The 25,208-nt window shown below is 40.0% G+C and overlaps 1 protein-coding gene and 1 pseudogene across 3 annotated transcripts; both read right to left on the bottom strand.

Annotated features, from left to right (window-relative positions):
• Window positions 1-1,598: 1,598 nt before the first annotated feature.
• Window positions 1,599-25,208, bottom strand: part of LOC143847925 (disease resistance protein RPM1-like) — a 100,049-nt pseudogene continuing 76,439 nt past the window's right edge.
• Window positions 5,653-18,778, bottom strand: LOC143848713 (trihelix transcription factor ENAP1-like). Of its 3 annotated transcripts, none has more exons than XM_077357708.1 (2): window positions 17,514-18,772; window positions 5,653-5,938 (listed from the first exon to the last, which is right to left on the bottom strand). In XM_077357708.1, exons 1-2 carry the CDS (start codon window positions 18,391-18,393, stop codon window positions 5,925-5,927), a joined length of 894 nt encoding a protein of 297 aa, XP_077213823.1. In that variant the 5' UTR covers window positions 18,394-18,772; the 3' UTR covers window positions 5,653-5,924. The 3 variants fall into 3 exon arrangements, with proteins under 3 accessions (XP_077213823.1, XP_077213824.1, XP_077213822.1); XM_077357709.1 differs by lacking the exon at window positions 5,653-5,938 and adding an exon at window positions 5,998-6,338 and having other exon boundaries at window positions 17,514-18,778; XM_077357707.1 differs by lacking the exon at window positions 5,653-5,938 and adding an exon at window positions 7,753-8,720 and having other exon boundaries at window positions 17,514-18,778.

Genomic DNA, 25,208 nt, shown 5'->3' with positions numbered 1-25,208 from the left:
GTGAGTCTTTGCTTATCATACAAACGAGAGTAACATCTGATAATCAATTGGTTGAACCATAGAATGGTGATTTATATTCACCATAAAAATAAACAATGGTCATATATCTGAGAAGAATTTGATAGAGTTCATGTAATATGTGAAAACTTCCATTGGTACTTGTGGTTTAAATAATGCCCACACATAGCAAAAACCCTACACAGTCCATCTAGATATACAAAATTTATGACAACCATTCTCTGCATGAGCAAATTGAGCAAATTCCTGGGTCCATTCCTAAATATGGTTAAAGCATTTTGAGAAACACTTACCATGTGTTGTGCTGCACTCTAATTTTATTTTCTTACAACCATCCTTACGATGGGGTAGCGATAGGAAGAAAAACTCTATTGCAAGTCTTCAGGATCCCATTTTACTTCTGCCATAAAGAAACTTCCGATTTTGGGGGTATGAGAAACCTTGAAAGGATCCCTTCTTTCATCAGTCCATAGTCTCGCTACCAGTTGCTCTGGCATCTGCCATAAATTTAGCTCTTTCAGGGTTGTAAGGTAATTTAGCTTTCCCATTCTTTGCATTGTTCCCTCCTCAATCCTTATAAAACTCAATTGATTCATGTCGAACGAAAGTAGTTTCTTGAGTTTAGGAAAGTATCCAGCACGGAAACATAGTCCTTGCCCAACATGTGTGTTAAAGTATAAAAGATAAGTAACGCCTTTCTCCACCAGCTTAAGCTTTTGGAGAAGTTGGTAAGTTAACATGGTATCAGAGCCGAAGGTCTCGAGTTCAAACCACCCGGATAGTAAAAATCCACATGTGATGGTCGACCCAAAGTGGGACCACATGTGCCACGTGTTTGCCAAGTGGGCCACACGTGCGGGGGAGTGTTAAAGTATAAAAGATAAATAATGCCTTTCTCCAACAGCTTAAGCTTTTGGAGAAGTTGGTAAGTTAACAATATGCCTTCACTAAAAGAAGGTTAGTAAGATTAGGCAATGGTTGGAGGGAAGGAAGTGGGTCTTTTCTTAGTCAGTCAAATGTGTGAGATTCTCAAGGGTGCCAAGCCAGTGAGGGAGCTTCACTAAAAACCCGTGCAATGAGATTTTGTGAAGGAGTGTAGGAGAAGATAATGATTCCAAGTCAAGAGCTTCTTCTTCATTGGTTGTCATTACACGCAGTACAAGAATGGATTTCATCTTTGTTATGGAAGCACATAACTCTCTTCCATCATCGCTTCTCACCATTTTGAGTCCTAAGTTTCTTAGTTGGGTCAAGTTCCCAACATCCCTTACTATCTCCCCTTTTGCTTCAATCATACAAAGACTCTGTAAGCTTATTGACTGCCAAATTCCTGAGGGAAGTTGCACCCCAGCTATTGAACCAAAAATTGTGAAGATCTTATCACAAAGCCGCCATGCTAATAAATGCCGTAATTTTTGTAGCTATAATATTTCACCTTTCAGCTTCTTTATCTCGGTCCCCCTAAGATCAAGACTTTGAAGGTTACAAAGCTTCCCCAAAGATTTTGGAAGCTCCCGAACTCTAGTGTACTTTAAATTCAAGTATCGCAAATTAAATTAATCACCCAATATATCCGGCACACTCTGAATTAAAGACTTCTCAAGATCTAAGACCCTTAATAATCTAAATCCTGATGTTATTTTATTCAAAGTAGATGATAGAATTGTGTCATTCACAAACATGAACAAAGAACGAAGATGAGACTCACCCATGCTTGATAGAATATTATCACTAATTTTATGGATTGACAGGCGACGGGCTCTGCCACCCACACTTCTGTTGCCCATCATATACCATGCAAAAGCTCTCTTTCTCGGATGTCGATAGAGCCAAGTCACGCATAAGATCATGCATTCTGTATTTTTTCACTCTTCCATTGTCATTTGTCTTTGCAACTTGCAGCTTGTTTCGAAAAATGAGTTGCTTAAGGTAGTCTTCTGCTACCTCTTCCATCGTCAAACCCCTCCTTTCTTCTACAAAGCCTTCTGCAACCCATAATTTGATTAACCTTTTCCTAATAATTAGATGATCTTCTGGAAAAAAATGCTACAATACAAGAAACAATGTTTAAGGTAGTAGGGCTAATCATTGAAGCTAAGTAACAAGATGTTCTTCACCCTTTCAAGCATTGGATTGTTGCTTAGTTCCCAGCTAATGCTAATGTTCTTCACCCCAATATACTCCCCACAAAAGAGCTCACAGCACCATCACCCATCTTAACTTCTCCACTCTCCCAACCTTAAAATTTCTGCACTTGAGTCTCCTGCTCTAATAAGATTTCGTTATTCCTGTCCTAGCAAGTGATGGGCTCGCCTAGTTTTTTTAATGGTGATAATTTATTTAAAGAAAGGCAAAGCCCAGCCGACCAAGATGGTCAGAAACATACAACGACAGAGAATAAAATACAAAGTCAAAAATCTCAAGCCTATCTTTATGGAACCCGGCTCTAGCCTCTGAATTGTGGCATCTTCTAACATGATTCAAGGAGATAGATGTGTATGCTGACCACTCATCGAGAACCTCCTCAATCCAGTGCACAAATCTACATGGGGGATTGGAGGATCAAATAAACTACGAACAATGAGTGATTTTTTATTACTAGTTAAAGTAGGAATTGTGGCTACTTAGTATTTAAATGAGAGTTTTAACTGTAAAGAACTTTGAAGTGAAATAGGAGATTTTATATTGTTTGGATCATCCAGTATTTCTCAAAAAAGTACAATAAGGCACCCTCCATAGGATGATCCAAACCGTTCATTTGTTGGGTCACCACAAGATAAGGTTTCTCCCCAGGAATCATTTCCATAGGACCTATGATCCTAAACCTTCAATCTATGGAGGAACTGCAGATTATATGGTGTGTGGGCATACAGTCCAATACTTTTCAAAAAGTACTGTACGGCCCACTTCCTACGATGATCCAATCCGTTAATATGTTGGGCCACAGAGTACCTGAAAAATCATTTCCATAGTATAGTCCAAACTCCAAACCTCCGATTTGTAGAGGTTTCCATAATGTGCAGATAGATGGGTTAAGATCATCTTAGGAAAATAATTTTCTGGGTAGAACCTATTTACGTTGTGGCCCATCAAATGAACAGTTTAGATTATCCTATGAAGTGGGCCATCGAGAACTTTTTTAGAAGGGTTATATAGAAAGGAAGGGTTATTATTTCTCGTAGAAAGAATACTTGAAAAGTTGGGCTTAAGGCAGAGCCGATGACGACTTCAATAGCCCTCATTTCAAATTTCTCTTAAATAAAGTTGGCACGCCAAAAGAAATGTGTTAACGCACTTCTGGCTAACCAGGCTCTTTTATAGATATTCTTTAGATGGACTAAAATGAAAGTGAGGAACACATTCATATCATCCTTGTTGCCATTCATTTGCAAGGATTTGTTGGTGTCTTTGAACAGTAGAGTTGTATTCGGTCCTTCTGTAATTTCTCCTACACACTGCTCTGGGTTCCTATAAAAGTGAAGTTTTTTTTTTTGGGTAGAAAAGTTGGGGTTTGGCGGGGAGCCCTACCGGGATTATTAGATAAAGATGATATATTAAGAATAGGATACAACCCTAACACGAAAAACATGAGAGGGAGATCCAAAACTCTAAGTAGACAAAATACAGAGCAATAAACCTTAGAATTCGAGCTGATTAATAATGTTTACTTCCATAATCGGCAAGTTTAATGGGGTGAACAATGTAAAATCTTGTGCCTTGTTGCACTGTGGTAAACTCGTGTGTTGCATTGTGGTAAACTCGTGTGTTTTACGTGTGTTTTATTGTGAAAGGTGGCAGTATCAACAACACAAGCATTTTCATTCTCTCTCTCTCTCTCTCTCTCTCTCTCTCTCTCTCTCTCTCTCGTAAAACTAAGAATGCATGATCGACACCATAAATATACTATTCAAGAAATTAAACACAAGAAGAGATCAGGCAAATAAATTTTATGATGTTTTGGGTGTTGGGATCTTACATTATCATGTATTTGGGGACATCTTATCCACTTTTTGGTGTTTTTGATATTTAATAATCCTTCAGCAAAGATGATTTCTCGATCTTGGGATGATTCCAATCCTCTGCAAAACGAAGAACAATCTGGGGTGGTCTGCTATTCTCTTCACGCTTCCTTACGTGTATTTCAATTGGGAGAAATAACAACCTTACGTGTGAGAGCAGATGGCGAACCTACATTTATAATAAAGAAAAACCCTACAGCCCACTCATCAGTGACTTATTCCTCAAATAAGCTCACTAACCTTATTTGAGGCTTACATCGGACCCACACACACATTGCTAACCCATTATCGTACCCCTTCCAGTGTTAACCCACATGGCTAATGGCTAACGTGTCCTCGGCTCAAAATCTTATTGATCAATAACCGTCTATGACCCGATCTGGATGACTCTTTACGATAATTAAACATTCTCTGCAATCTAATTTTTACAAAAGCCAAAACATGTGCTATGCAAGTCCATTAAAAGTCTTACATTGAGCTCTAATAATTAATATTTCGTAAATGTATAGTCTTATAAATTTATTGCTCCTATGCTAATAATTTATACTCTTTTTTTAATACTAAATATAAAAATCTAGTGAGATAAGATGTAAGAGATTACCTTCTTAATAAATGTTATTATTCAAAGTACAGATGAACAATAATGTTGTTCAATACACATGCTAAATATACACACTGTATGTAACTAAATAGGAAATGTTCTTTAGTCTCTTCAGTAGAATCCGTCGTGACAATCGTAGCAGCCATGGACTTTGGAGTGGCAATAACAATGACAATAATTGCATATGCAAGCAGGACAGTAGTACCAAAATCTCACCTAGCTGTGAGACATTGTCAGGTATTTTTTTCTTACTAGACAAATATGTATAAAACCTCGTGCCAAGGAGATAGTACCAAAATCCCACCTAGTAATGACACTAAGAGATTACCAGGTTTTTTTCTCGACAAATATGAATTAAACCTTGTGCACCAAAAGCATGGGCAAGACAAGGATAAAAAGTTGAACAAAGAAAGTGCCACGTGACTAGGAGTGAGGAGGTAGAGGTGGTAATGGACAACAATTATCTAATCATTAATACTCTTTATATCTTTATATAAAATACAAATACTATAAATATTAGGGCACAATGGAAAATTCGCCAAGTTTTCTTCCTTTCTAGTCACATTTTACTGGGTGTGAAACTCCCTCCCTCCCTCAGTTTTCTGTATATGATCTGGCTGGGGCTGGAAATATATGGACGGGCGAATATCCAAGGGTCCAAATTTAGTGACCACTGGACACTTGAGTCATGATTCAAATGGTTGATTTTTGGGTTAAACGCAATCAAAAGTTGAAACCTACTATGCCAACTGTTCATCTCAACCAAGGGATTTCCCATATGCATGATAGGGCTAAGAAGTATGGTAATACTATGCATCAAGGAAGCATTGGGTCAGTCCTGTGTGTGTATTTTCATGCTACAAATACGTGCCATGTGCCAAATATATGGTTAAAGTTGATATGAAACAAAATAGTCAGTAACATTTTAGGAAGCAATTTTTGCATTGACACCCATGCACAAGTCCATATTGGACACATGGATTTCTGCATATAGACAATCAACCAAAAGAAAAATGAAAAAATAGAGCTTTAAATAAGGAGTTTTCGAATACGGATTTCAGAAACATCAACCACTAAATGATGGAAAACAATTAAATTCAAAAATTGTAAATGAGATATGTAAACTCACTTAAATTACACTAAATAATAACAAAAGATATCTCTAGTGATACAATCGAGTATGTACAGAAAGCCATCGTTAAAAGAACAACGGTTCGAGAAGGCTTCAGCAAAAGCATCTGCCAGTTGTTGATCGCCTTCGAGATGGAGGGTCGGAATCACATAGGCTACAGCTTTTTCCCTGATCCAAGTAACGATGTTTGAGAATGTATCATACTTGAGGTTTCAAACTCAAGTTAGCAGAAAAGCACAAGGCAATCAGGATGGTATATACAAAGCTTATTTAGCACCAGCATATAAAATTCTTCAAAAAAAATTTCCATTTAACGCTTTTCAAAAACAGACCGCTTCTCATTTACCATTTTATAAAGTTTCTCCTAGAACTTCATGGTAGGGTACATTTTTTTTTTTCCTGAGTACAACCTTTGCTCTTTTCCATGACATAAGCACATAGTGGATGCCGAGAGAATGGCACCAACGCCCACTGTGTTTGAGGGGTAGAGGCACCCATTTTGTGAGGAAGGTCTCAGTCCTCCTGTTATGTTTCAGTCTGCTAGAACCCTGAACCAACTTTTATGTACCTAAAGGGAAAAATATAACCAGGTGTTGGTGCATCTTAATCCATGTCTAAGAGACAAAGTAGAGATTAAACCTGACCAGATACGGTTAAGGATCTCTGTAGGCTTGCTTATTGTGGGGCAAGTTCTGTTTTGTTGGGGAGGTGTCAAAGTATACGCAGGGAATCAATGTAAATTTTGATCTTCTGTTTGGGGACATTTTACGCCCCTAATGATGTAATTTGGATACACCTAATAAAATTGTTACCTTTTAAATGAAAATGTCCCATCAGCATTACATTTAAATTATGCTAAATGAGATAAGTTTTCCAAGATTGCTCAAGAACCAGTATATCAACTAGCACTTCAAAAAATATCAAAAATTCATTTAGCATAAGACACGTACAGGAGCAAATTATGATGAATAAAACATCAATTAGATCACATACAGGAGCAAGTAACAACAGTACTACATAACATCTCGTTCTTTCTCATCTCTCTTTCGAGTCAATACGCAAGTTGGTTAGTAAAACAAAATAAGGGAAGTAAAAGGGTGGCCCTGACTTTTGCACATTTGCAGAACACTTCCTTATTGTCCATGGTCTTGGCGAGCCAGTGACACCTAGACCAAACACTATTTGAAATTTGAATTCCCTAGGATCCCCATCATTCCATAAGAATGTGGTGTACCACACCACACATCCATATTCTCCAAAAGATCATTATTTTATTTTGTGACCAATGAGGGCGTAATTTTTTCTTCTTCACCTGAGTGTAGTGAGTTCACTCAATGTTTAGCTTTGATATCTTCAGTGTTGTCTATTATCATTCCTCAAAACATTAACAATAGTTGACAGAAAGGAAAACTCACCAGTTAAGATCCCATATAAGTCCATAATTTTTTAATCCTTTTGGAAGTAGCAATGTCTTGACCTTCGCGTGCAGCAAAGAAAACAGCCACATGGTCACTTTGCTAATGGGCACACGTACACAGCAACCATCTTGCCCCAACAACATCAGATTATTTGTCAAACCCTCAACCTTCCGGGTTCAGATGCCATTGCTAATGATATCTGGAAGGGCCATAACACGCATCCATCTATTGAGTTATCTGATTATTTCTTGACCCTCAACCCTAATAGCTAAAAATCCATCAACATTTAGCTTCCATAATGTTGCTCAGAATAACACAATTGGCCTATGTTAATGTGCCTAAAGCAATGCAAAATTAAGCTTCCCCAAGAATTAGGGACTCTATACAGTTCCTCACCAAATATGGTGATAATACAATTTTTAAGCCAAGATTCCAACTAGTTCCATTGCGGTCCCAATTCCCATCAATGATGTGAAATGAAATTTTTAAGTTTCAATGAGAATTCTAAAAGCAACTCATTCCATTCATACAAAATATCCTTACAGATAGACATAAATTTCAGTAAAAATAATCAAATTCATGGAATTTTACCAATTTCAATGGTTATTATTAGGAATTTCAATGTGAATTTTCCCAACCCGGAAAAGATGAGGAAAATGGAATTTTTGCAAATTTTCAAAATATGCCGATATGGAGTCCTCCATGAGCTAATATCTGACAACGGCCGAAGATGGCCTCCGGGTCACTCAGGCATAGTATTTCTTTATTTGAGCGAGGTTCATGGGTTCCGGCAATTCTATCCCATCCATGTCTTGGAGTCGGACGAACTTTCCAGGAAGCATTGCCTTTACAATCCATGGACCACTCTAGTTTGGCTTGAATTTCCCTCTCGGATCGAAGACTAGAGCACGGTTCTCACTGAGGACCATTTCGCCAATCTGAATGAACCGGTTTTTTGCCTTCATGCAGAAGGCTCGGGCAACTCTTCGTTGATATGTCTGTATGTGGTGTAGCGCATTGAGTTGTTTCTCATCAAGCAGGTGGAGTTCCTCGTATCTGTCCCTGATCCATTCTTCTTCAGGGAGTTCATTCTTGAGTCTCACCCTAAGGGATGGAATCTCGACTTCTACCGAGAGGACAGCCTCCATTCCGTAGAGAGTAGGGAGTTGCTCCAGTTGGCATCCAGATGGTAGTTCGGTAGGCCTATAAAGTGTAGGCAACGTTAGCAGACCAGTCTCGGCTTGTCCGGGTCATCTTGCTAATGATGGCCTTCAGGTTTTTATTGGCAGCCTTGACTGCTCCATTTGTCTGAGGCCTATATGGAGAGGACTGGTGTCCTCTGATATGGCATTGGTCGCACAAAAAGTTGTGACCTCTTTCTTAAAGTGAGGGTCGGTGTCAGATATTAGCTCGTGGGACCTGTTCGTGAGGCCTAGTGTTCTTGTCATTCCACTACTGTTTCAGCAGTCCTATACCCCTTAGGCCCTTATTTCCCCATCTGGAGCATCAAAACAACTAATTCCACATCTGATCTAATCATTCACCAATAGAATACAACATCCAAAGGCTTAGTATATTGTATCATGTAAACAAACATAAGGCGATTTAATATGATTGGCATATTGCCAATAATATAGGCTATAAGCTCAATACTTCACCTTGAATAAAAATAATAAAAAATTGAACAAACACTCTTGTACGCTAAAGCTCGTTTTGTTTATTTTTGAGCGATGAAATAACAAAGTACACTAAAACTGGTTTCCTAAGTCCTAACAAAACCATGGCACTTAAGTAGTAATATGTTGTAGGGGTTATAAAATAGTAAAAAAAAAGGGTTGCAATTAACGTGTGGGAAAATAAAAAGAAAATAGCAAAAAGTCTGAAAAGTGAAAAAAATGAAGTAATATTAATATTAACAACCTAGTGGTAGCAAGGAATGAATTCAACATTAATATTAACAACCTACCACTTTTTTTCAACCTGTTGTATATTTCTAAACTGGAGAAACGATAGACACATGAGTCATACTACGATGCAGATGCACCTATATTTAATTGGTGGGCCACTTAATCAATCCACAACATCCAAATGTGAGCAGCACCTTGGGTTGGCCATGGCTGAAAATCTGCTACAATTAAATGATTTATAAATGACAAACTTATGAGAAGAAACCAAAAGCAAAGAACAAAACTGGTAAGTCGCTAGGGAGAAACAGTGGAGCATTTACTCATCCACAGCAAAGTCGCTAGGGAAGTTTGGAGTAAACTCCTAAAAAGATTTGATATTAACTGGGTTTTCTAGAAAATCTTGTTGATCTTCTTCAGGGTTGGTCTATTGTTCCTTTGGAATGTATCTCTCTTAGCCACAATTTTGGTGATATGGAAAGAAAGGGACGCTAGAGTGTTTAACGGGATTTCCAAGAGCCCTGATTTTATTTTCATCAAAATAACAGCCCTGACAATTTTATGGGTGAAACCTCTCCCAAGTTTCAAGTTCGTTTCCGCATATGAGCTTTGGGAAGGCTAGAGAGGAGTGTGTCGTACTGTGGAGAGTAAGTAAAAGATCATCCAAGAGTGGACACCGCCGGCGATGGGATATGTTAAGCTTAATTTTGATGATTCGAGCTTGGGGAATCTCCCGGCTGGGATTGGCGGAGTTCTAAGAAATGAGCTTGGGGAGGTATTGTGGGCCTTTGCAGGTCCCATAGGAGTAGCCGACGCTACGGAGGCAGAGGTGAGGGCAATTCATCAAGGATTAGAACTTTTGGTTAGAGATCAAAGGGTAAATGTGATAGTTGAAGGAGACTCTTTGAATGTTATTCGGTGGCTTAAAGGGACTCAGAAAAACCTTGGCGTTTTGAAAGACTTTTTTATGAGATGTTTGATTGGTTGGCCTCTTCTTCGATGGAGTTTCATCATGTTCACCGTTCCGCCAATAAGGAGGCGGATAGCTTAGCTAGAGGAGTATCTAAAGAAGTCTTGGCTTTGTTTGATTCCCTTCCCCCATAACTTTATTCGTGTCGTTTTGTTCCTTCTGTAATGACCATCTCGGTCTTTTATTGGCAATAAAATGGGAAATCATTAAAAAAATGATAAGCAAGAGGTTGAGATAGCCCCAATAAACAAAAAGAAAGGAAAAGAGAAAAAAGAGAGCCAAGGTGTGCATATCAGCCACTTTTTATGTAGCTTTCAAGGAAAATAGTACCACAATTTCACCAATGAAAAGCCTAAAATAATGACCAAGTTCCAGGTGAGGGAGACAATACAGAATGATATCCTAAGACAAAAACTGCAAGGGGCGTACACTTTGTTATGAACACCTAAGTTATTAATACAGACAAAATATATAGACAAAGAAAACCTAACAAAATAAGAGTACATAACAAATACAAGACAAAGCCTCACTATAGAGAGCATAGAAAGCCTTACATCAAGCATGAATAGGGTTGTCAGCGGATCCAATTCGAATCAGATCCACCTATGCTTGTGCCAAAATCCATTTGAATCCTAACTCGGTTGAATCGATGGTTCCTACTTTCTGTGTCTGTGTCAAGGTCCCATTAAGAATCAGAGTTTCAGTTGGAGTGTCCTAGGTCCTACTATTGTTTTACATAATTAGGACGACGAATTACGTTGATTTGGGGAACACACACACAGCGGTGAATGGGGACGAAGGAAAGCATCCGTCGGTGATCGGCGAATGGAAACAAGCGATCAGCGAATGGAAACGACTGAAGAATGTGTTTTAGGGTTCAATGAGAGAGACAGAGAGTGAGGAGATATTGAGAGACTTCGTTCATTCAAATCAATTCATTCAAATGAGATTTTTTTAAGAGAAAAATTGTTATGTTAGCGGTTATACATCGAAAGTATCCCTCATGTTCAACCTGTAAGTAAAAACACATGAAGAATATTTTCGTACTATAGAAAAATATATTCAGATCGGGACACTCCGTCGAACTTTTTTTGCAGTGTTTGGGTCTAAAAGAGCAAACAACTAAGGAAGTTTGAAATATCTTCTCAACTTGGTTGATCGTGTGAGAGAGTTAATATCTTTATATAAAGTAAAGATGTTACAATCGATAAGGACAATTACATATAAGATTACAAAAGATATGGTTTATCAAGTAGGAAACAAGAAATTAAGGAAACCAACCAGAAGCATATCTCTTAAGATAATGTGTGCAATGAGGACTTCATTAACAACCCCCGCAAGTGATATGGTCGGTTGCAGACCGTGAGCTTGTCCTGAGCTTGTCCTGAAGAAGTTGAAAATGAATAGAGCTTAGTGGCTTGGTGAGCACATCAGCAACTTGTTCCTCACTGTGAAGGAATCGAACAACTAGCACCCGGCGGGCAACCATATCACGAACAAAATGATAATATACTTCTACATGTTTGGTACGAGCATGAAAGACAGGGTTGGCAGTGAGATGAATCGCACCAATATTGTCACACTGTAGAATAGGCGTATGACACAGTCAGACTTCTAGTTCTATGAGAAGCGGGCAAAAGCAAGTAAAATCCTTTATACTCGCTTTCCGTACTAGCTCTAGCCACTGCAGGTTGTTTGGGGGAGCTCCAGGAGATTAGGGGTCCAAGAAAGACAAAAAAACCCACCAGTAAACTTGCGATCATCGGAACACCTTGCCCAATCAGCATCAGAGAGGGCGAGAATCAAGATAGACTTAGAGCACCAAAGGTGGATACCAGAGGTGATAGATCCTTTGAGATAGTGAAGAATTCACTTCACTGCAGCCAAATGATTCAGCTGTAGGCGATTGAAGGAACTACCACACCTTGTTGATAGCAAATGAAATGTCAGAGTACGTGAGAGAGAGCTACTGGAGTGCAGAGAGATACTGGAGTGGCTCACCGTGTCTGCGACATTGTGAATGGCAGTGCCAGCAAAACGTGAGAGAGATGTGTTAGAGGCTAAGAAGCACGGGTACTGTCCGGAGGCCCACGCACTCGTATTGGGTGCAGGTGCGCTTGGGTACTCTTTGGGTGCGTACCGGGTATGAACCCAAACAGCAAACAAAACGAAAATCCAGTTTGGGGGTTTGGGTACGTATCAGGTGCACACCCGGTTCGAATTAAATCGAAAATTACAGATTTACAATAGAGAGGTTGTCCCAATTAACAAAGGGGGGGTGAATATATCATATATATATATATATATATAGAGAGAGAGAGAGAGAGAGGAAATGGTTTGTGAGCAGATGCTCATATAAGCTTATCTGAGCAGAGCTCACAAACATAGGGGGGCCACATTATTTGGATGATCTCATGATCCAAAGCATTCATTTGATAGGCCCTCATATAGATAGGGTGTGCCCAAAAAATCAGCTCCATGGGATCATCCTAACCCTTCAACTGTGGAGGCAGAATATGGACAAATTTGTGAAGGTTTATACACGTTCATTTTTAACTCCACAAATCGTAGATTTGAGATGATCCCATGGAGCTGATTTTTTGGGCACACCCTATCTATATGAGGGCCTATCAAATGAATGCTTTGGATCATCCAAACAATGTGGCCCCCCCTATGTTTGTGAGCTCTGCTCAGATAAGCTTATTTGAGCAGCTACTCACAAACCATTTCCGAATATATATATATATATATATATATATATATATATATATATATGAGGGCCTATCAAATGCATGCTTTGGATCATCCAAACAATGTGGCCCCCCCTATGTTTGTGAGCTCTGCTCAGATAAGCTTATTTGAGCAGCTACTCACAAACCATTTCCGAATATATATATATATATATATATATATATATCCCATAATTAAAAACCTAACAACTTAGAAGTAATATTAGATTTTGGTGATATGTTTTGTTATTTGATTGTTCTCCAATTAAATTGTTTGAATTCTTTAACAAAATATTTAGTTTTTTTATTTTTATAAATATATAATAAAATATAAAAATATATTATATTCAGCGTAACCCCAACGTACCTGTATCCTTTTTTTTTTTTTAAATCACATATCCACGTACCCGTTTCGTGTCGTACCCGTACCCCGTACCGTATCCGTGCTTCATTGGTTAGAGGCCATAGGAGTAGCATACAGCTTGGCGCCTGCCATGTTGGTTCTGGCGGGCAGATCAACAATATGTTTGCTTTGGGAGAGCACCAAACCATCATTGAACCGTCGAACCTCGATACCGAGGAAATACTAAGGGAATCCGAGGTCTTTCATTGCAAATTCACTATTAAGACGACATTGAAGACGAGAGATAGCATCCTCTTTGTTTTCAATCACAACGATAGCATCGACATAGATCAGGATTAGAATTAAGATCCCAGGTGGGCGGAAAATAAATAATGAGGTGTCAGAGTGTGACCCACAAACCGAGTTGTACATAGTAGGAGCTAAGTCGATTGTACCATGCCCTTGGGCCTGTTTTAGGCCATATATAGCTTTTTCCAGGCGACATACATAGGAGGGAAATTGTGCATCAATGAAGCCTAGCAGTTGGGACATGTAAAACTCTTCAGAAAGTGTGCCATGGAGAAACGCATTATGAACATCTAGCTGCCTCATCATCCAACCAAATGAAAGATTTAGAGATAAAACTAGTCAAATTGTGGTTGGCTTAACTACTGGACTGAAAGTGTCCCCATAATCTAGGCCTTCCCCTTCTGCAACCATTCGTGATTTATAGCGTTCAATGGTGCCTTCAGCTTTGCATTTAATCCTATAAATCCATTTACAACCTACAACATTCTGGTTGGGATGTCGTTTAACAAGCTGCCAAGTTCCATTTTGGATAAGTTCATCAAATTCTTCTGCCATAGAAGCATGCCAATGAGGATACTTCTTAGCTTGAGAGAAACTAGAGGGATCAAAATAAAGATAATTTAGTGGTGGCAATGGGTGCTTTGTTGCCAAGAATGCCTTAGCTTTATGAGTATCATCCTTAGAACGGGTGATCATCGAGTGAGTGTTGGATGCCGACGAAGAAGGAATAGGTGGAAGATGACTAAGATAAGCAACTAGAGGTAATGAGGGAGCAGTAGATGCAATGTGGTCAGTGGAACCAGCGAGGGGAATGGAGACATGGATTGGGTTCTGGTTCAAAAGTGGGCGAGGTGTTGGGCAGAGGAGGGGTTGGATCAAGCTGTGAGGTTCATATTGGAATGGGGACGCCCAGGGAGTAGAAAACTCAACCGAGTCATTGAGGGGACAAGTGGGGCCATGGTTTGAAGAGAGCAAAAGGAAAAGTTTGTTCATCAAAGACAACATCGTAAGTATAGGACTATAGGCCCGACCAGAGGGTATGTGAAGACAACGATATACAAGGTGTTGTCGACCATATCAAGGAAGACACATCAAGTGGATCGAAATTGTAATTTGTCTGCATTGTAGGGTCGGAGACATGGGTAGCATGCACATTCGAGAAGACCAGAAGGAAATTGTAATCCGGTGCGTGGTGAAATAATAGTTCAAGGAGGACTCAAGGGGGAATTTACGGAGGGAAGGCAATTGATGAGATAAAAGCAAATGCAGCATTCCAATATTGGAGAGGCACCTAAGCATGAGCAAGCTTGGTGAGACCGGTTTCAACAAAATGCCAATGTTTTTGCTCTGACGAGCCATTCTGCATGTGCGTATGTGGACAGGAGATGTGATGACCGATGCCGTGAAGTTTGAGAAATTAGGAGAGACGACGATATTCGCCACCTCAATCATTATGAACAAATTTAATCTCACAATCTCAACATTGGATTTAAACAGAATAAAAATATGAAACATATCCGACTTTCGCTTTCGAGCCATAGGAAAAATCCAAGCAAACTTACTAAATCCATCAATAAAATGGACATAATAGCGAGATCAATAAACAGATGGCACAGGGGCTAAACCCCAAACATAAGAATAGATTAAATCTAAAGGAAAGTTTGACCGATGATCTATCGAGACAAATGGAAGGCGATGGCTCTTTCCAAGTTGACAGGATGAGCAAACCTGGGACAACTTATTTGACGTAACTGGGAGATGAAACTAGAGTAGAAGACAAAGAATGATGGGCGGTGAGGGATGCCCAAGGCGATGCTGCCAAATATCCGCAGAACTCACTCACCTACTAAAGCATAAAAACCAGCAGCTTTATTGTTCGACACGCATGTTGACGAAAGATAGCAGAGTCCACCTCTAGTCGTGCACGAAGCAATACGATCCCCGTTCAAAGATCTTTACCAAAACAAGCAGAAGGGGTGAATTCAATTGTAACATTATTGTCGACACAGAATTGTAGAACGGAAGGAGTGGTTTAGTGATTTGGGGAACATGGAGGTCATTACGTAAGTGGAGGGGCTGAGAGGCAGGAGAAATCGAAGAATTACCGGTGTGAACGATAAGCAAACCTTGTCCATTACCAGCTCGAACTTGATCTGATCCTGGGTAGTCTGTCATAGATTGAATGAGATGGTTGGTGGATCCAGAGTCGAAACATAAACCTTTATCTTATACAGAAGAAGGACCAACATAGAAGACATGTGGAGGATTACGAAGTTGAGGATGACCATTCTTGTAGCACGTTGGTGCAGTATGTCCCATTCGACCACAGAGTTGACAGGTAGTACAGTTGTGGTCGCCAACATTGGGATAGTCAGTGGGGGAGTGGGGCCGTTGCGAGTTGTGTGGGGGCTAGGATTGATGACGCCCACATCCACAACCTGTGCAGAACCGAGATGGGAGACCCACGCAGCGACTTGAAGAGGAGGAAGCCGACTTGGAGGCAATGTGTGCCCTCAGGGTCTGCCAGGGGGAGAGATTGAATCTCTTTACGGATTTCATGGCTATATAGTAGCGCCTAATTCGTCGTTGTAGTGACAAAATTGTCATAATCAAGGTAAGGCCGACTAGAATGTGTAGGGTGAGATCTGAGTCCAAGATGGGTTGACTGGTGACTGCAACGGCATCAGCAATGGTATTTGCCTTTTGGAGATAATCTGAGATTGCCGGAGAAAGGTTTTTCAAGGTTTGCAGTTGCATGCATAGTTGTAAAATTCAAGCCCGTGAGGCTGAAGCGAACATCCGCTCCAATGTCGTCCAGACCGCCATGGAAGTAATGAGCCCAGCAACATAGGCCAAGCGGCTTTCAGTGAGAGAAGACATTAACCACCTGAGGATCAATTGGTCATGGCGTTGCCCAATGTGAAATTCTGGATACACAACCAAAGGCTAGTCTGGTGAGTTGCAAGGAAGGTAAGGAGGCAGACACGGCTTCTCTCCTGTGACAAACCCAAAAAGATCATGGCCACGGAGGATAAGGATGAATTTGGACCGCCACAAAGAGTAGTCGGTGCGGTCAAGACTCATGGATATGGCATGGTGAACATTAGCAAGGTTAGGGATGGCTACAAAGAGAGATGAAGTAGTAGTGGGTGGGTTGGGAGGAGATGAAGTGGTGGAGGTTGGTGACTCCATGGAAGAAAGAAGGAAAATGTTCAAAGTGGAAAGAAGAAAGCGGAAGGTATAATGAGAACCGCAAAGCTCTGATACCATAAAAGAGCAAACAACTAAGGAAGTTTGAAATCTCTTCTCAACTTGGTAGATCATGTGAGAGAACTAATATTTTTATATAAAATATAACAGTTACAATCAATAAGGATAACTACTGGTAAGTAAAGATTACAAAAGATATGGTTTATCAAGTAGACAACAAGGAATGAATAAGGAAACCAACAGGACCTAAGATGACATGTGCAATGAGGACTCTTCCTTAACAAGGTCTAATCTGATTAATTAAGGATTGTGTCTATGTCCCACATGAGACACTCTAATCGATCCACATCATATTTCTATGTCCCATCAATTTAGAGTGATCTGCCAAATCCGAAAAACCGATATCTAGCATATTCCAGACAATATGAAGTTTTTGCCTTCAACCGCTAAAGAAACAAATGTCTTCAACCACTAAAGAAGCCAAACTGACATGATTTGCTTCCAAGGAAAGACCAATATTAACTCTTGATTTCAATATCCAATGACCATATTTCTATTAGAGAAGAGATGATTGATCCTCATATTAAAAGCAAATGAAATTGAATCATAAATAAGCATTTTTAGTTTTAGTATATAAGACGCACCCTTTATCATTACTGTAGGTATTATTTCATCAGGCTCAGTTTGAAAGAAATAAAACATGATGAATTCCCAACTAAGCGAATACCATGAACCAGGAAATAAACCCTTTTAGATCAGGACATGCAATTCAATCAGAAACAAAATAGTAACAGAATGCAATTCAATCACAATGTATCTAATAACAAGATAAAAAAAGAGACAGAGCACCAGAAGCTCACCAGTACCAGAACTGTACTTAGGACGCTTCATCTTCTCCAACTCAAGCTGTGCCTCCATGAACATTTGCATCCTCTGAAACTCAAGCTCCTTGGTAAATTCCATCCGCTGCCTCTCAAGTTCCATCATCTGCTGCTGCTTCGCGCTCTCTATCCTCTCATAAATCTCCCCAAATTTCAGTATCGCCCTCGACAGCTCCCTGAATGCCGACCTCCCAGAATCCAGCGCCGGAGACGACTCCGGTGACAACGCCAGATCCGGCCGATGTTTCCCGGCCATATTATATATACCATCATCATCTTCATCATCCCCATCACGGCGTGAACTCTCTGTAGATCCAGACGAGTTTATCCTCGATTTGGAGGAAGATCCAGCAGAGTAGGCGATAATATGATTAGGGTTAGGGTTAGGGTTTGGAGAGGGGAGCTTGCGTTTGACGGTGAAAGTGACGGATGGGGTTTTTAGGGTTTGATTAGGCTTTTTAGGGTTAGGGTTAGGGTTAGGGTTAGGGCTTGTAGTGGTGGTGCCGATGAGATGATCGAGGCGAGAGTAGAAAGGCCATTTAGAGGGAGGGGGCTTGGATTTCTCGAGCTTGTATTTCTTCTTGAGGGTGTCGATTCGATTTTTGCATTGGACGTCAGTTTTTCGGTTCTTGTTGACAGCTTCTTGACGGGTGTTGACGGCATCTGCGACGTCTTTCCAATCTTTTTGACGGAGATTGCCCCGGCTGAGCTGGAGATAACGGTCGCCCCATGCTTCGATTAGGGTTAGGGTTCCGCCTTCGCTCCAACAGTCTTCCCGGCCACCTCCGGTGGTGGGGGTGGGGGTGGGGTGGTGGTGGGGCCGGGTTGTGGGGGTGTTCTGCGCACCATGGTTCTCCATAGAGTACTTTATCGCTGTTGCAGATCGGTAGTGGATTTTTGGGAGGGATGAGGATTGGTGCTAAAGTACGCCGGAGGTGAAGGGGGATGAGGTGAGAAGGAGTAGAGTCGGGTTTGAGAAGCAGAGCACCGTCGGCAATGCATCTGCCCCGCGACGATAAGCATACCGGCAATCTCCGGTCTCTCCGGTTCTTTTCTTGTTATTAGGAATGATAAATTCGCACCTTATAGGATTATTCGCCCCCCTGTAAACGTCAAAAAGCGTCAAAAAGTAGGGTGACGTGAATTGACTTTAACGCTTTTTGACATCGATTCACGTTAAAGGGGTGCGAATAATCCTACATGGGGTGCGAATTTATCATGTCCCTTTTTTTTTCTCATTCTCTTCGTTGGTAGAAAAATGAGAAAAGACATTGATTGTTAGGCTCTTTCCTAACTGCTACGTTTTTTGGGAGCTCCTGTGAGATGTGGATTGGATGATTGGATCTGTGGATTTGATTTCCAATCGAGCACTACGATCATCTTGATCAGATGATCCTGGTCCTTGATCCATAGAAACCTCATTTTAGGGTTTTGCCGAGTAAAGAGAAATAATTGATTTTTGTAGTCATTTTTCTTACAGATCCGCGATGTCCATGGGACCAGGATCACGATAGCTCGCCTCCCATTTTGTCTACAAGATGAACGGTCTTGATTACACATACGCGGAATGGGACCCAAAATTGATTGTTATGATTGATCCCAACATTAGGCCCCTATTCGTTTTATAGTCTGAAAACTGATTGAGAGACCAATCGGATTATTTATTGGATTCAAAATAATGTTAATTTTCAGTCCAATAATCGGTTGACACAATCTCAAACGAATAGAGCCTTAGCAATTTACCAAGCGGGGAGTATCCTAATGCCCTATTCATTTTGGATTCTAATTTTGAGTCAATCATTTTTGGATTCAAAATCACTTCCTAAAGTTAAAAGGGCCAATTCATTTTGGATTTTGAAAATTGATTATTAGATTCAAAATTAAACACAATTTTGAGTCAAATAATCAGTTTTGTACTCAAAATCAAAATAGAACAAGACTAGAACTAGTAAGGACAAAGTAATAGGAAGAAAACACCGGATGGTCACGCCTGAGATCGACACCCCTATGTAACAGTTGGCCGTGCATAGGTGCATTGCTTCATGGTAGGACTTTTCTTTCACGATTTTCATCTTTCCCACATTAATTTTTTTTTTTTATCTATATTTTGTTTTCTTTCAATATTTTTATCTAGTTGATTTTTCTAACTGGGATTTAGATGCCTCTTTTTTTTAATAAGATTGAAAATTCTATTTACAATGTATTTGGTCATTTTGTGAATGGGTGTGACCCGTGATTGCTATTCAAGAAAGTGAAAATTGACAGGTTCAGTAGATGTAGGAGAAAGAAGTTCACTAAGGTAATCTTGTTGACTCATTGAAGGCATGTCTTGGGTGCCTTTGTGGCTACTTTGGATTCATAATAGAAATCGGGTATTGTTGTTTACAAGCAGGCTGTTATGTTTTGTTGGGGTTACACGGAAAAGCAAAAAAGAGCACCCATCGTTAAAGTGAAAAAAGATGTGATGACTTATAATGGAATGGGCACCCACCCCTTATGGTCGGTTTGGTTGCTAGTAAAATTTAAAACTTAGGAAGTTTTTGGTAAAGTTTTCGTCCCATCCCATGTTTGGTTGCCTTTTAGCACTAGAATTTTTTTAATCCCACTCTTGTAATGATTGCTTATGAATATGACATGCACTCATTGTCTCCTCTTTTTCTTTCCCTAGGGAATGATGTCCTCTCTCTTCCCTCTCTCTCCTCCCTTCCCATATTTGGTAATGACACCCCTAAATTTTGGCAGAAATTTTAGAAATTGTAGGGAAAAAAAAAACCTAGCAAATCCCGTTGACTCCACTGTTGGAATTAAAAAGCTCATAGGATAAAAATTTTACTGGCAACCAAACAGAGCAGAGCTAGCTTTTAAGGGTAAGTTCTACCCGTGCCCCAACAAGTGGCATCAGAACCGGGGCACAGTAAGCCCGGTGTGCCACTGAGGAAGGAAAATTCTCCTGGCATGCCTCCGAGGATGGTGAAATTCTCTCGGAGAAGATCTTGTAGTTCCCACGTTGTCGCATCATGGAGGGGGAGATTATTGGGGTCCACGCAGAAGCAAAAGGATCCCTCATCAGTAAAGTGAAAAAAGATGTGATGGTATTATAAGGGAATGGACAGCCTCTCCTTAACCGCTAGCTTTTAAGGGTGACTTCTACCTGGATCCCAACATGTTTCCTTGGATCTTTGTTAGCTCTGAGAGGGGTTGGGTCTCTCTCTCTCATGTTATGAATCATAAAGTAATAATAATAAATTTTCAACAGAAAAAGAGGTTTGCAATGATGGAAACCATTTCTACTAGGTAATCTATATACCTTATTTTATTTTTTTAAACAAAGAAAGGTAGATAAATATAGGGGACATCTACCACCAATTGAATCTCTGCTAGTTTGGAATAAATGGGAAATCTGACCACCTTTTAGAGTTGAAATCAATTTATCAAACTTTTTGTGATATATCTTTTATTTGGCTCATAGAATCAACATCCTTTATAATGATTATCGTAAACAATGAAGATTGAAAGGTAGTCTCAAGGCGATGATATTTTCAACCCCCCCCCCCCCCCCCCCCCCCCACACACACACACCATAACGTGAACAGTGGCCAACTTTAATGTTTTTTGACGTCAAATCACGTTAAAAGGGTGGCGATTGCATACGGGAGGGGGGCGGGGGGGGGGGGGGGGGGGGGGGTGAAAATATCATCGCCCTAGTTTTATTTTCATATTTTTTTGGTAGCTAAGCTGGTATCGAACCTCTGATCTCATAACAGAGCCTTAACCAATTGCAAGGATAGTTTTATTTTCATCTTTATCCAGTATGTATATGTATATATATATATATATATATGAGAAAACGGTTCCTACACATATGTGTAGATAAGTTATCTACACACTAGCTTAAAATACAGTGAGGGCCCACATTGTTTGGGTGATCCAAGCCATCCATTTTAAAGGCTCTCACATAGATAGGGTGTCCACAAAAAATCAGATCCATAGGATCATCCTAACCATTCGAACTGTGGAGGCAAAAAATGGAATAATTTGTGAAGGTTTAAAGACATCCATTTTACCTCCACAAATCGTAGGGTTGGGATGATCCTATGGATCTGATTTTTTGTGGACACCCTATCTATGTGAGGGCCTTTAAAATAGATGGCTTGGATCACCTAAACAATGTGGGCCCCCACTGTATTTTAAGCTAGTGTGTAGAGAAACTCTCTACACATATGTGTAGGAACCGTTTTCTCTATATATATATATATATATATATAGAGAGAGAGAGAGAGAGAGAGAGAGAGAGAGAAGTGTTTCTAGTCTGCCGACTAGAGATCATTCTCTAGTCCGGCGACCAAAAAAACTTGGGTCCCACATTTTTTGTGGTGATCTAAAGCATTCATTTGATAGGCCCCATCATAGATAGGGTGTCCACAAAAAATCCGCTTCATAGGATCATCTTAACCCTTCCATTTGTGGAGCTAAAAAATGGACAAATTTGTGCTGATTTATAGCCGTCCATTTTAAGCTCCACAAATCACAGGGTTGGGATGATCCTATGGAGCTGATTTTTTGTGGACACCCTCTCTATATCAGGGCTCATCAAATGAATGCTTTGCATCACTCAAATAAGGTGGGACTCATGTTTTTTGGTCGCCAAACTAGAGAAGGATCTCTAGTCGGCAGACTAGAAACACTTTTCTCATATATATATGAGAATAGAGTTCCTAAGGTGTCACCTCATATAGCTTATATGAGGTGGCGCTCACAAAACATAAAGGGCCCACATTTTTGGGGTGATTCAAACCACTCATTTGAAAAGCCCTTAGATGGATATGGTGCCTACAAAAAATCAGGTCCATAGGATCATCCTAACCCTTCCATTTATGGAGGTTAAAAATGGGCAGATTTATGGAGGTTTATACTCATCCATTTCAACCTCCACAAATGGAAGGGTTAGGATGCTCCTATGAAGTTGATTTTTTGGGCACACCCTATCTATGTGAGGGCCTATCAAATGAATGTTTTGGATCATCCAAACAAAGTGGGCCCTTTATGTTTTTAAGCGCCACCTCATATAAATAGAGTTCATAAAGTGTCACCTCATATAGCTTATATGAGGTGGCGCTTAAAAACATAAGGGGTGACTTTCAGCGCTTACTAGTAAGCCGGAGAATGAGAATCATAACAAAATGAGTTCTTATTTTTCTTAGAACAGAATTAGTTCTTATTTTTCTTAGAAATGGTATATTCACCCCCTTTTCTTTCCGGCCATGCGCTTGTTACAAAGATTAGTCATTATTAATACACTAAAATGTGGTGGCCCAGGGAAGAAAAGGGGGCTCATATGTCACTTACTCTTTTTTACCAAGTGATATACATAACCCACATACTAGGCAAGATATCAACCATAAAATCACGAAGAAATTGCAAGTATCTATTGGCAGACAAAGTCATCCTGTCATTAGATTGAGGAATCCCATATAGTACCGATATCTCGTGTGCCCAACCGATCTTTTGTCACATTTGGCATTGTGCAAACAAAGAAATTAAAGTTAGGATACCCCACCCTCCTTTTCCTCACAACAAAACAAATTAAGAATCAAAACATCAACAACATGCAAAAGCTGCACGTACAATACATCCCATTCCAACCAATTTTACAGACTTAGAAAATTAACAGAAATAAAATCCTTGAACAGATAATAATCTACAAACGGCAAAGATAGAACCCAGATAGATTCATAGACATGGAGAATAATCTCCAATTTTAAAGGGTCAGAGTTTTTACATGCTATATAGTATAGAAGCGTGGAGCCCAGTTATTTCTAAAAGTACTGTGGGGCCCGCCTCATAGGATGACCCAAACCATTCACTTGTGGAAGTTGTGGGGCCACAACTTTATTAGGCTGTATCTCGTATATCATCTCCATAGGATGATCCTAACCCTCCGATCTCTTTATGTTGTGGCCCAACTAATGAACGGTTTGGATCATCCTATGAAGTGGGCCCCACAGTAATTTTTGTGCCCGATTGCCCATCTCGTTGTTCCTTGAATCTGGCGAGTTGGTTGAGAATTTGAGGATGATGCTATGGGTTTTCTTCTTGGGTTATTTTCGAGCGCTTCAGGTAGAGGCGGAGGAAGAGGAAGAAAAAGAAGAGAGCAAATAAGGGCAAGAGGATGAGCAACATGATCTTGCCATCAACCGCGAAGCGTTTGTCGCTGGAGAAGCGGAGCTCCTGCTCTTGATCGGGTGCCGCCATGGAGGAGGAAGCTCTCACCAAAACTCAGGCGTTTTGTAGTTGTGTGGAAGTGACTTCAGGAACACGATCGTGTGGCCATCCTCGAGACCAACGGTCTGGATTACACCTATAAATATCTCCATCCGGACGTAACAGCCATCTTAGTGGGGCCTCTTAGAAGCTTCGTATGTTAGTCTTCTCTTGCCCCGTTTAGATCTGGTGTTTCATTCGCTTTGTGTATATAAGACAAAATCTTATCTGTAAGAGTCCACTTGGCATAACGTAGACGTGTCGTGAGTCAGTCGTTGCTTTTCATTTGCATGGAAGGTACAACGGGACTCTCCCTAACTCATCAATGACTAAAAGACGAATGGACAGTGTGAAACATTTATGGGCAAAAGAACCATCCTACATTGCGGGATATCCTTAAATAAGCACCTCACGTTTAGGCGAGTGATAAATCGACTCCCATATATATATATATATATATTAGGAGAGAGATAGAAAGATGGGGGGTCGATTTAAGATATGGGAAGTGATATATCCGCCCCTTTTGATTACTTGGGACACCCAGCAGCAGTGTATGAATGACTGCAGAGGGGCTGATGTACTCCACATCAGAAAGATTCAATGTGGTTGATTGCCACGTACACTGCTGTTGGGTGTCCCAAGTAATCAAAATGGGATATTTGGGAGTCGATTTATCATTGCCTCATGTTATCATTGTCCCACGTTTAAGGTTAATGACCACTTTTATGAACTGCTTGGGTTGCAAGAAAAATGCTTATCAGAGTAAAATTTAAGTCTTACCCCATTGGAGTAAAAATATCTAGGTGCCTCTGTTCGGTATAACGAATTGATGGAGAAAGGAAAATGATATCTATTGAAGTAAAAAATCTACCAACTTAAATCCCTAACAACTTAAAAGTATTTATTAGAGAAAAATCTTAGTTTTAACCTTAATTGTGTAAGGATATATAGGCATGGTTTTAAATTCTGACCGAAATCTGAAATTTTGGGTTTTGGTCGGGACCGACATCGAAAGGGTATTTTATTTCGTCCAGTCGAAATTTCGTTTAATTAATTAAATATTTTACCAAAATTTAGACCAAAATTACTGAAATTTCGGCTAAAATTTGGTATTGAATAAAATAATATTTTCATCGTTTTACCGGATTTGGTCGAAATTTTGAAATTTTGGTGGGTACCGAAACCGAAATTTAAAACCATGCATATAGGCACAAATAATGTTGGGAAAAGTTGCCTTATTTCACACGATTGGGAGGGGAAAGGCTCAAAAAGGAAAGTTGTTTCTCTATCAGATTATTGGTAAAGCCTACAAAAGGAGCATCGGCTCCCTTTGGCTGTATGTGGCTTGGGCAACCCGGCCCGGATGAAACCCGACATTTTTTATTCTAGTAAGCTTAAAGAAAAGACTAGGAT

The sequence above is a fragment of the Tasmannia lanceolata genome, unplaced genomic scaffold (assembly GCF_043159265.1).
Source record: "Tasmannia lanceolata isolate RefF3 unplaced genomic scaffold, GAP_Taslan_0.1 ptg000016l, whole genome shotgun sequence".
Taxonomy (NCBI): domain Eukaryota; kingdom Viridiplantae; phylum Streptophyta; class Magnoliopsida; order Canellales; family Winteraceae; genus Tasmannia; species Tasmannia lanceolata.
The sequence above is the reverse complement of the archived record's forward strand: the minus strand, read 5'-3'. Positions and strand labels throughout refer to the sequence as shown.

What these genes read in the sequence shown, in the direction of transcription:
- LOC143848713 (XM_077357707.1), bottom strand. Translation starts at nt 18,393, where the DNA reads ATGGAGAACCATGGTGCGCAGAACACCCCCACAACCCGGCCCCACCAC.